The 11,966-nt window shown below is 47.9% G+C and overlaps 1 protein-coding gene across 5 annotated transcripts in view; it reads left to right on the forward strand.

Moving 5' to 3' along the window:
* Window positions 1–11,966, forward strand: part of BCORL1 (BCL6 corepressor like 1) — a 60,516-nt gene that overhangs the window by 12,713 nt on the left and 35,837 nt on the right. For 4 of the 5 annotated variants that reach the window (XM_033407066.2, XM_049704450.1, XM_033407065.2 and 1 more), the window contains 2 exons: window positions 7,115–7,244; window positions 11,863–11,950. In XM_033407066.2, coding sequence (XP_033262957.1) covers window positions 7,159–7,244; window positions 11,863–11,950 — 174 coding nt within the window. In that variant the 5' untranslated portion in view covers window positions 7,115–7,158. Of the gene's footprint in view, window positions 1–7,114; window positions 7,245–8,447; window positions 10,436–11,862; window positions 11,951–11,966 lie in introns of those variants that run through there. The other variant, XM_049704449.1, reaches the window with a different exon arrangement.

The raw sequence follows: 11,966 nt of genomic DNA on the forward strand, positions 1-11,966 counted from the left end.
TGGCCTTTCCTTTGCTTCTGTGAAATCAGAATGCGAATACCTCTGTCTTACGGGAGCTTTCCCCAGGGCTCTGGACTTCTCTTGGAGCAGTAGGTCCCAAAGTTGGTTTTCTTTACTTATTAGTCATCACTGACCCAGCCCTCCTTCTTTAACTGTCTACTGGCCACGCCTATCCTCTTGAGGACAGATTCAGGGCCAGGCTTCAAGAGGAATATTTTCCGGCTCTTTCATTTTTTTAGAGTCATAATTGCTTCCAGGTCACAAGACAGTGTGAACCAAAAGAGTCCTGGGGGAGTACTACCAGATTTAGTTTAACTGAGGCCTTCTTAATCTTGAGTTTCTAATTTACTGTCTGGATGGCAGAGTCCAAGCTGGAGTAAATGGGCAGGTTTCATGCTATGTGTAGGGGTCCTAGTTGTATCCCATGCGTTGCCAGCACCAGTTGTTCTGCACGTAAGGGGTCTTTGGCCACAAAAGGAGCTACGTGATTCTGGGGAACTGGTCCACTAGACTAACAAACACCCTGTCTGGTCATTTTCTTTTCTTTCCTTTTATTTTTTAATAAATTTATTTATTTATTTTTGGCTGCATTGGGTCTTCGTTCCTGCATGTGAGCTTTCTCTAGCCCCACGGCGAGCGGGGGCCACTCTGTTGCAGTGCGCGGGCTTCTCATTGAGGTGGCTTCTCTTGTTGCGAGCACGGGCTCTAGGCACGCGGGCTTCGTAGTTGTGGCTCACGGACTCTGGAGTGCAGGCTCAGTAGTTGTTGCGCACGGGCTTAGTTGCTCCGCGGCATGTGGGATCTTCCCAGGCTAGGGATCGAACCTGTGTCCCCTGCATTGGCAGGTGGATTCTTTTTTTTTAAAATAAATTTATTAATTTTATTATTTTATTTTATTTATTTATCGTTTCTGGCTGCATTGGGTCTTCGTTGCTGCGCGTGGGCTTTTCTTTGGTTGCGGCAAGTGGGGGCTCCTGTTCGTTGCGGTTCACGGGCTTCTCATTGTGGTGGCTTCTCTTGTTGCGGAGCACAGGCTCTAGGTGTGTGGGCTTCAGTAGTTGCGGCACGCGGGCTTAATAGTTGTGGCTCATGGGCTCTAGAGCGGAGGCTCAGTAGTTGTGGCCCATGGGCTTAGCTGCTCCGCGGCATGCGGGATCTTCCCAGACCAGGGATCGAACCCATGTCCCCTGCACTGGCAGGTGGATTCTCAACCACTGCGTGGCAGGCGGATTCTCAGCCACTGTGCCACCAGGGAAATCCCCTGTCTGGTCATTTTCAAGGGTAAAAACTAAAAGTTTTTAACAATGTCTACTTTCGTAAAAAAAAAAAAAAAGTCAGATAGATGCTCTGTTACCTCCTGTCATGCCCTCCTCTTCCGCACATGCTTTTGCTTGTCGTTGTTGTGAAATCTGCTTGTTTGGGCATCTTCCTTTCAAAACAGAACCAAAAAAGTCTACCCAATCTGTACAATCTCCTTTGAGATTTTAGTGCTGACTGTCCCTTACTACCAGCTCTCTCAACCCTAACTTGGGCTACAATTCGATGTTCTTCCCCTTTTGAGAACATATTCTCTCTAAACTTTTCTAAAATGTCTGTCTTCAGTGCTTCCCCCCAGTGTTTCAGTTTGGCCCACTATGGTGAAATATTTCAGGTTCCCCTATTTCAGTTTTTTCTTTTTTGGTTGTTATATGCTATGGGCTTCTCTTTTATGCCTTTCACACCTGCACTTGTCTTCGAGCATTTTTTTTTTTCCGTTTGGATTTTTTGGGGAAAGAGTTCTACCTCATCATGGTTTTTCGTCTGCTACCTGCTCGCCCTCAGCTTAGCGGCGCTTTTCACCATTTTAAGGTTATTGCTCTCCTATTAGTCCATTTCTCTTTGGTCTCCCGCGTTTCATAGTGCGGTGATTGTGCCTGGCTACCTGCTTCTTGCCGCCCGCTTCTTGGATTCATTCCCTTGTGTCTTGGTCAGTCCTTCTACTTATGTGTACATGTGCCTTCTAAATCAAAAAGTTTTCTTTCTTTATATTTTCAGCCACACTTATCACTTTGGATTGGTGGAGCATGTGTTCTCCTTTGTTCTCACCACGAGTTGGATGTGTCTTTTGAGTTTTTCCCCCCAAAGTGGGGACAGCTCACAGTGGTCCTGCTGCCTTCCAGGCAGTGACCAGCATTCGATTCTGGGGCCGTGCAGCTGTTCATTTCTTAGCAATTACATGGTTGTGACATCTGGGAAAATCCTTTGCGGTATTTCGTATCCCTGTGCTTCCTGGGTCACTTGAGATTACCAGGTTTCTTCCAAGTTCCTTTTAGGAACTTCGCCTTTTGCCTTTGATGTGATGGTTCCCATCAGAGAGGGAGTGAGAGAGAGATGGAGAGTTGTACACCACACATGAGTGCAGGCACTACGAGCAAAAGCAAGCTGGGCCCCAAGTGTGTACACCAGTGAAACCTACCAAGTGTGGCGTGTCTGTAGGATTTTTCCTTTCTGCTCACCTCTCCTGAGGCGTAGTGTACAGCTGAGTGGTTATTAATTTGATTGGATATGATAATAACAAAACAAAACCCTGGGCCTACTGGATTAGAATCTCCAGGGCTGGGACCTATGAATCTGTATTTTGAACCAGCACCTCGGTGATTCTGACTCTTGGGAAATGTTGGTGTGCATTGTCCTTGACTCCTCCTGCCCTATGTGGGCATTGACGCCACCGGTGCCTCTTTAGAAGTTCCCTTTGCCTACTCTCTGGCTCGGGAGAACCGATCTTTGCTTCTTGTGTAGACCACTTAGCTCTGTGCTCTCCTGACTGTACTTTCTACCCCTCTCCTCCCCTCCCTGCCTCCGCAAAGGCTACTATTAATTAGCAGCAGAGGACTTCACGTAAGAAGAGGTGTTGGTCTGACAAAATCATAGTGGAAGAGTGGGAGGTTGAGATTTAAGCAGATGCTCTATCTTCAGGATCTTGTGAAAGTGGGGCTGCCTAGGGTCAGGTTTGCTCTCTAGGTGGTCATAAAATGCACATTGTATGGTAATTATTTTGGTTTTTACTTGCTTTTCTTGTTGTTGTTATTGTTATTTGGGGATTTGGGGGGTCTAAAAACTCCCTGATCTAGGTAATGATGTTTTATACATTATTCTGTTTGCAAATGCCAGGATTCCCCCCTCTGATTTCTGTCCCAGGCTGGTCAGCCAACAGGCTGAGCTGTTGTTTCCTAAACTGGGATATTCCAAGATACTCTAAGAAACAGTCAAAACTTGATCAACCGGGATGTTTAGGGAGTGGGATCCCGGTGACCTGATGTGACGCAGACAGTCAACCCATTTGTCTTACCCCTTGTGGAAATCTCTCTAAAATTATGTGTGAGCCCACATAACTGTTTTAGGAATGTTAAAGATAACTTTCAGAAAAAGATAAAATCATGAGTCTCTTACAGATATAAAAATGAACACGTATTAAAGATTTTATTTTACTCGTTAATCAGCAAGAGAACCAGACAGATGTTATAGCCGGTTCAAAGAAAAAGTCCAAAAAGCACAAATTTATATGGAGTAAAGGAATTGAATTGCAAATGGAGGCAAAACTGGTTTTTCCACAGTGGGGAGGAAAGTCAATCCAAACTGCATGGGACAAGACAGAGTTTGCATATCCATCAGTTACCTGCAATTTACAAAGGTGCAAAATAACTCAAAGACAATGAACTGGGCTAGAATCAGGCAGCTTGGAAGGGTGTGCTATAGATAGTGCATAGCGTTTTCATTGAAATACATTTTTTTTTTAAACAGTAAGCATGGTGAATACTTTTTAGGGAGGTTTCTTTTGCTTCATGTAATTTCTCAGGGTCACCACCTCAATTCTCATCCAGGTTTCACTTCCATATAACACGTATATACTGAGTACTTACTATACGTAAGATATCGCAGAAGAACCAGAGACAGAAAAGACAGTATTTCTTACCGTAAGTAGCTGATTGTCTGGGGGTGGGGGCAAGACAGATGTGCCACATCCCCAACTAACCACACAGCAGAGGGACTAAGAATCTGTGCTGTGGTAGGGGTGGGAATGAAATGTTTGAGGAGAACCAGAGAGGGAGGAGTTAACCGACCAGGGGCTGGGGCTGGGGAGATGACATGATGACATTTAAGCTAGGCTTTGAGAGAGGATAGAAAGGAAGAGGGGACACAAGAGAGGCCACTTCAGGGAAGGGTCAGGAGTTGGGGTGGCAAGGTTGCAGGGAAATAGGATGTGGCTGAAGAGGAGGCTAGACAGGAGGTTTGAGACCAGGTTGTGGAAGGCCCTGAATGCTGTGCTAAGAAATGTGGGCTTGATTCTGAAGACAGAGGAAAGCTATTGAAAGCTTTGGAGGAGGGAGGGGGTGACGTGATCGAACTGGTTCTTTAGAAGATGAATTGATTGTAGAATTAAGAGATTGGAGGCAGAGGGACCAGTTAAGAGGCTAGTGTAATATTCTGGTCGAGAGATGATGAGGGTCTGCATCAGGGCAGTGGTGAGAGGGGTAGAAGGAGAGGATGGAGATGGCATTATTAAGGCTTGACTCCTGATGGCATGTGGGTGGTGGGGGAGAGAAGGAGTTGAATGCTGAAATTTCCAGGCTAGGGGATAGTGGCGCTATTACCTAAGGTAGGAAACACGCTGGGTATGGGGGTGGGGAGCAGGTTTATGGTAACACATAATGAGTTCGGTTTGAGACACTGAGTTTGAGGGGCTCGGTGGACATCCAATTAACAGCAAGTTGCTGCCAGCTGGAAATTCTGGTCTGGGTCTAAGGAGAGAGGTCAGGGCTAGAGATACAGATTTGGGAGTCATCAGCGCACAAAGGGGTGAGTTGAAACTGTGGGAGCTCTTGAGCTAAGCGAAAAGGAGGGGCAGGACACACACACACACACACACACACAGAGGGAGGGGGTTTAGGGCAGAGGGAGGGGAGCGGAGGGGTTGGGGAGAGCCAGACTTGAGCTAGAGAGACAGGAAGAGGAGAGACAGAGGAAGACAGAAGGACAAGAGAGGGAGACTGAAGGCTGAGGCCCGAGGACTAAGAGTGGGGGGGGGGCAGCGGGGAGGGAGGAAGGGAAGGAGGAGGAAAGGGAGGAGAGAGTGGAGCCTGAGGGGAAATAAGAAAGGTGAGATAAAGGAGGGAAAGGACAGGGGCAGGAGGGGTGGGAACGGGAAGAACATTGGAGGAGAGGGGACCATGGCAGGGGAGGAGAGAGAAGAGAAGCAGAGGAGAGGGGAAGACAGAGAAATCTGGGAGAATAATAGGGGGAAGGGGAATGATGAGGAGAAATAGAGAGAAATGGGAGAGAGAGATTGAGAGAGGAGGGGGAAGGGAAAGAGACAGAGAGATGGGTGGGGTAGGAAGAGAAAGAGGGAGGGAAGGGGAAGGGGGATAGGAGAGGGTGGCAGAGGTAAGGAGAGACCGAGGGCCAGGTTTCTGGGGTGGCAGGAGAGAAGGGCCCCAGATAGGCCAGCAGGCACTGGGTCTGAAAAGCCAGGAAAGGGGCAAGTACAAAGGTAGGGGCAAAGGCAGCGGTATCCTATGCGACAGGGACAGGAGTAGGATGAGGACCAAGGAGAGAATGGGGGATGTGGCCCTGCTGTCCTCTCACTGACTCTCTCCCTTGTCTGCTCCCTCTGTGCCAGCCACACTGGCCTCCTGGCTCTTTTCTGATCTTAGCAGGCACCTCGTGCCTTAAGGACCTTTGCAAGGTTGTTCCTTCTGCCTGGAATGCTCTTCCCCAGATATCCACATGGCTCGCCTCTTTGCTTCCTTCAGGATGTTTAAATGTCTCCTTCTCAGCAAAGCCTACTTGGTTCACGCACTTACACGTTGCAGCCCGTTCCACTCCCCACCCCCAACCATCGCCCTTGCCCCTTAGCCTGTGTTATACCACCTTCTAACATACTGTAACACAGACTCATTTAACGTGTTTATTGTCCATCTCGTCCCACTAGAATATAAGCTCCATGAAGGCAGAGATTTCTGGTCTTTTTTGTTAATTGTTAAATCCCCAGTACCTAGGACAGTGCCAGCACATAGTAGGTGGTCAATACGTATTTGTTGAATGAGTAAGTGATATTGTGTTGAATATGGACAATCTCTGAAAATTGTATAAAGGATAAATGAAACAAATTCCTGAGGTGACTGTATTTTACTGTGGTTTACTTCTTTGGAAAGTGGAGAACAGCATAAAATTCTGATCACTGTAGGGTTTTGTTCAGTTGAGCTTTGATGAATAAGGCTTTTAGCTAATAAGTTAATTCGAGTTTGAGGGTCTCAAGACAACCTCATTGGATAAACCTCTTTCTCTTGATGCCTCATTTTCTCTGGAAGGTGAATTGGCTGTGCAGTGGTTGTCAACAGCGAGAACCCGACATTGGCTGGTGAAGGGGGCGGTAGGTCGTGGGGATGACAGACGGATAGGAAGGGCCAAGGGCAGACATGTGCGGTTCTTGATGGAGCATTGTTTTCTGTTTGTTTGTGGTCAGAGCACAAGGAGTATGGCATCTGATCTGAAGGGCACTTTAAACCAGGTTAGGTATATGCATTATATCTATATAACTCCTAACTTGAAATTAGAATGAGTATTTTTGAAGGGCTTATAAAGAAAGCATGTGCTTCCTCTGGAGAGCTTAGATTGGTTATGTCACTCAAATACTTCAGTACTCATGGATTGGAGAGTTGATGAGAAAAAGATTCCCCAGTAGTCTTTCGATGCCCTGTTCATATATGGGAATGACCCCCTAATTGTAGTTGGTTAGGCTAAAAGTGTGTAGAACAATATACTGGCATCTCACTTGTCTGAAATAGATTGAATTTCCTGGAACACTCATGCATATCTGTCTTTCAGATAATTTAATCACTCTAGGTGATTAACAGCATCCTCGTCTCCATCCTGAAACCTATGGATTCCTGGAAAGCTGGTGCCCCCTCATCCCCATTTGGACCTTAATTTTCCATAGCAGGCTGGCTTGTGAGAGACTGCTTTAACATTTTGGTGCTCTAATTACCTTTATTTATTTAAATGTTTCTGCATAAAAGGTGGTTAAAGCAGCTGTCCGTGTTACAAGTTTTGATTTTTGGGAGTTCTTTTTCCCCAGGGGGAGTGGCCACAGCAGGTCCTAGCTGGTGGTGAGTGGCTGTCATGATCTCTACAGCACCGCTCTACAGCGGCGTGCACAACTGGACCAGTTCTGACCGGATTCGCATGTGTGGCATCAACGAGGAGAGGTGAGAAGGCTGGGAAGGTGGCTGTTGCCGGCTTCCAGTGAGCGGTGCCTGCTCCCTAGCGAGGTAGCTGCAGCAGCGCCTGAGGGGGGACCCTGGGGAGGAGGCTGCTGGTTGTTTCTAATTTTCCTGAGATGGGCTGGGGCTGGGGCTGTGTGAGTGGCCTGCTCTGCCATGCCATCCCTGTTCAGATGAAAGTGAGGAGGCCAACAGATGACCTTTTGCCGACTAGTATTTGTCTGCTCATTAAGAACTGTCAGATTGTGGATTAAAGGGAAGCTTGGGCAATTGCAAGTTTTATTTGCTGCATCCATGTTCTGTGCTCAAGGATACGTGTAAGATATTTTTGGTCCTTGATCTAAGCCTGGAAGAAAGGCGATTTTGTCATTCAGCTTTATACTGGAAACTGTTAGTGGGTATTCTGGTGATCAGCACTTTCCTGCCTCACGAGGCTAATGATTCGCAGTGAGATCCTTATGAAGTATCAAAGGAGGATCAAACTGCTTAACGTAGTTTTCGTATGAAATTGAGAGTTGGTGATGCTTGCCTGATCTGCGTGTGTTTTCAGTTTTCTGTTCACCAAAATACTGGGTTGACCAGGCTGTTCCATTTCCTGATCATGCCCCATGTGAAGAGCACTCAAAATGGCCTTCAGATTCTACATTTGATTTTCATAACCCTTGGCCAAAGAGCTGTGTGTGATGGTTGCATTGCCTCTCCCATTTTTAGAGAAGGTATGACTCCCCCATGCTTGCTGGTTTCAATATATCGACTGTTGAAATCCAAATACATCAAGTCAGTCACCTAGAATACAGAACGATATGGCTTTTCCTGGGACTCAAGATCTGACATTTCCTTGGGGAAATCTTGGAAGTGTGTGCATGGGTGTGTGTGCATGTGGGAGAGTGTTGGTAATATTGAAGGGAAAAGGAATGGGCATCTTTGTGTGTATCTACTTTCTTCTGTTCTTAACTGGAGAAGTATGTACTTGTGTGAGGTTCAGGTTAGGAGAATAGACCTTTTTATTATTTTTTTAAAGCCATTAGCTCCTGATGGTTTAACGCTGTCTATACTGAGGAACAAGTTAGAGATGGACTTAAAAGGAATTTAATTTTAGAATATAAAAATCAAGATCAAGGAAAATAAGACAAAATTCTCAGATCTGCACGAGAAAGATATTTTCCTTTGCATATGACGTATGTCCTTAGATAATAACTAAGAGATGATCTGGGGAAGGCAAAGTGCTGGTATTGATTTGCGGGAGTATTCATTGACAGCTAGTTATAAGTAGTTGAGACTTTGATGTAGAGATCTGGACTAGAGCCTTCAAAAAATCAATGAACAAGTTACCTTAGTTTACTGTCTATTCTAAATCCCCTCTGAAAAAGGACCAGGAAGTGGGCCCGAACCTGATTTTCCCTCCTTATGGACCTTTCTTGGGACGTTAGATTACCAAATATGCCAAGTGGTTAAGATGACCTTTTTTAAGTGTTGTCACTCCTGATCTCATCTACCCGTTGCTGTCACCTTCCCGCTACAGCCCAGGCCATGCTATAGCTGATTTCTAAAATGTGATCTCACCTTATTTAAAAACCATCTTCCTTAGCCCTTGACCACCTGTAGAACTTCAACATTTTGGGTGTAAAGCTGCATCTGGGGGTTAACTCTTAAAGTTATGTTTGAGAAGCCTGCCTAGCACCATCAGATGTAGCTGAAGGCTGTAGAAACTGGGGACAGGGGCTTTATGCTGGCCTCAGGTGGCCGACTCTAGACAAGCCTCCAGCTAAATCCCTCTGCTTGCTTGCTGCTTCCTTTCTTGTACCCATTCATGCCTTCATTCACCAAACATTTATTAAACTCAATCAGAGCAAACCAGTAGTCATGGGATATTGGTGGTAAGTGCTGTTGAGTGGTGTGTACAGGTCCCGTGGGAGTCTAGAGGCCAGAATGAAAAACTTCCTGGGGGAATACATGAGGGCTTCCCAGAGGCAGTGGCCTTTGCGCCGGGGCTTGGGGGATGAGTAGGTGTTTCAGGTGAGGGCTGGTATTTCTCACACGGTGTGTTTGGGGGAGACCTTGGCTGGAATGAAGGCAGTCTTGGGGTGCTATGGGAAGTCTGCAGGGACTGCGATCTAAGCGAGATGTGTGCCATGTAGTTAGGACCCAACAGGAAATGAAAAAGGTCTGGTTTGACAGTGGTGCTAGCCCTTAATAATTAGGAAAACAGCCCTGAAAGGTTATGGCTGTTTCTGGTTTAAGTTCAACAAAGCCTTGAGCATAACGGCCCAGGGTCATCTCTGTTGGGAAGAAAAGGTGGGATTGATTTTCAGACCTGACTGAAGACTGCTTTGACCCCTGCTCCCTTTTCCCCGCCACCCACGCCCTCCTAATCTTGCCCGGTTGACCCTCCTCTCCCCAGGCACCCCTGCCCTGCAAGCTGTCTCTGTCCCAGGCTCTTCTCTCAATGGAGCAATTTAACGTTTGCTTGGCTTTACACACCTCTCTCCTCAGAGGGTTTGAAACGTGGCCACAGGGCATTTTCCCAGAGCCTTGGGGGCTGGCACTCAGGTGTGGGTATGGCTGGAGTAGCCAGGACTGCTGTTGTCGCTGCCACCTCCAGAGTCTCTGGGCCGGTGACTCTGCCGTTCTCTGGTGGCTGCCTTCGAAGGCAGGGTGTCTACTTTCAAGGTGACTTTATGCAGGGTGGGAGCCGAGCAAGGAGGGCCGAATATGCAGCTGAACTCCCCTTTGTATGGTCAGGACGGGGGAAATGGAAATAGTGTCTCCCCTCTGCGGTCCCTCATGTGGGGCTGGTGAAGGGGGTGGTTCCCTGCCGCTCCTTTTGCCTCGTCACCATCCTCCCCGCAAAACCATCCCTGGCCTGGCCTAAGGCTGGGTATTGGTCTTGCTTTTCTGGGCTCTCAGGGGTTGATGTCGAAGTGTGTTTGCCCTTTCCCTCAGGCTCCCCTTCCTCGGGACCCCTGACTGCATCTCCAGCCCTGCTCTCTTCTTATGATCATTTCTGTTTGTCACCAGCAGTCACTGCCAGCAGTGGAACCCTCCCACTTCTGCCAGCCTAGATGCCTTTTAAAGGGAACAAGCCTTTCCCCCCCGGTTAGTCCCTCCTGGAGCCCTGAAAAGATGGGGAGAGGCCCGCGGTGATCCCCTTGCCTTTTTTGCTTCTCTTGCCCCAGGTACAATTTTGGGGTCCATCAACAGTGCCCTGTTCCAGTGGGAGGGAAGGAGTTAGTTCTTGTGGGGGTTGGTTGTGGGCGCCCTGACTGCCCTTTGGTTAGGATGGCTGGTGAGGCAGCTGCTGGCTTCTTCCCTGGCTGTTGCAGAGCTCAGGGCGAGGCTCTGAAGAAGGGGGGCAAACCCCAAGGCAGTCTAGCTCCCCAGAGGTGCACAGAGCATTCCTGTGCTTTGCACCCTAGGAGCCACATCTCAGGGTTTCTCTGGAGCTTTATTCTTGCACCTCAGCTTTCCACTTGGCCACTCACACCATGGCTCCTGCCCCACTGGTGTCTTCCCTAGGGCAGCAGTGGCACGTTCTTGCTATAACTCAAAATACCAAACTTCCAGGGGGTGTTTGTCTTCTCTTCAACTTCACCCTCCCAGTCTGACCTTTTTTTTTTTTTTTGGTCAGGATATACCATTTTCTAAGATTCTTGCCCAAATTTTAGAGAAGACATTTTGAGGAGGTGAGGGTACAGTTGAGTTTTCCTCCTTTGGGAACCAGCTCTCTGGCCTTGAGCATTTCCCTCTGCAATATACCAACTTGAATTCGGGGTCTGTAGCCTTGAAGGCTTCCTTCCCTTTGCGATGGGAGAAAATGCAGTGGTGCTGGGAGGCCAAGCAGGGAGTGGGGGAGCTGGCAGGGGATAGGATGCAAGCAAGAGCAGAAAGGTAGGGAGGAGGGTGCTGGCTTGAGCTCTCTGGTGCCCTACAGAAGGGGAAGAGATACCCTAGAGGGAAAGAAGTTGTGCCCTTGAAATGCCCCTTGATGCTCAGTGACCTGCCTCAGATGAGTATCATTATGTGCGCTAGTAAACGTGTACCTGCTCTAGGCAAGCTCGTCGGGTGACTAGGTGATGATTTGGATTTGGAACATGAAACACAATGGGGGTGGTTATTTGTTTTAGGAAAGGGTTACCCTTATGGTACCTGCAGCCAGCTTTCCTTGTAGACTTAAAATAAGATCATATTTACAAGAAAAGCAGTTTGCATGCCTTTTGGGATCTTCTGTGAATGACCTCTCCCCTTCTGGCAATGCTCAGTACCTCCTGGGCGGTCACCTTGATGGATAAGCTCTAGGGACAAGGCAAAGGTGCTGGGGTCCTCCACACTCCTGGTGAGAGCCCTAGGACACACAGCCCAAAGAGGGGAGTCTAGTCAGATCAGGCTCCTTTGCAGGAACTTGAAAAGCTGGGCACAGAGGCTCCGGTTTTCAGCCTGGACCTCCCCCACCCCTAGTTCCTTGTGATTTCCCCCAAGCCACCAAGGGAAGCGAGACAGGAGGATTTTATGGGAACCCAGGCAGGCAGGGGGCGTTCTGGGGAAGGTGGTGGTGGCCTGAAGACTAGGTCTCATGTCCCTTTTCTGGTTGTGTCTCCCATGCTAGAAGAGCACCTCTTTCTGATGAGGAGTCCACGACAGGTGACTGCCAGCACTTTGGATCTCAGGAGTTTTGTGTCAGCAGTTTTTCCAAGGTAAGGGGCCATGCAG

This window comes from Orcinus orca, chromosome X (genome assembly GCF_937001465.1).
Source record: "Orcinus orca chromosome X, mOrcOrc1.1, whole genome shotgun sequence".
NCBI classification, from domain to species: Eukaryota; Metazoa; Chordata; class Mammalia; order Artiodactyla; family Delphinidae; genus Orcinus; species Orcinus orca.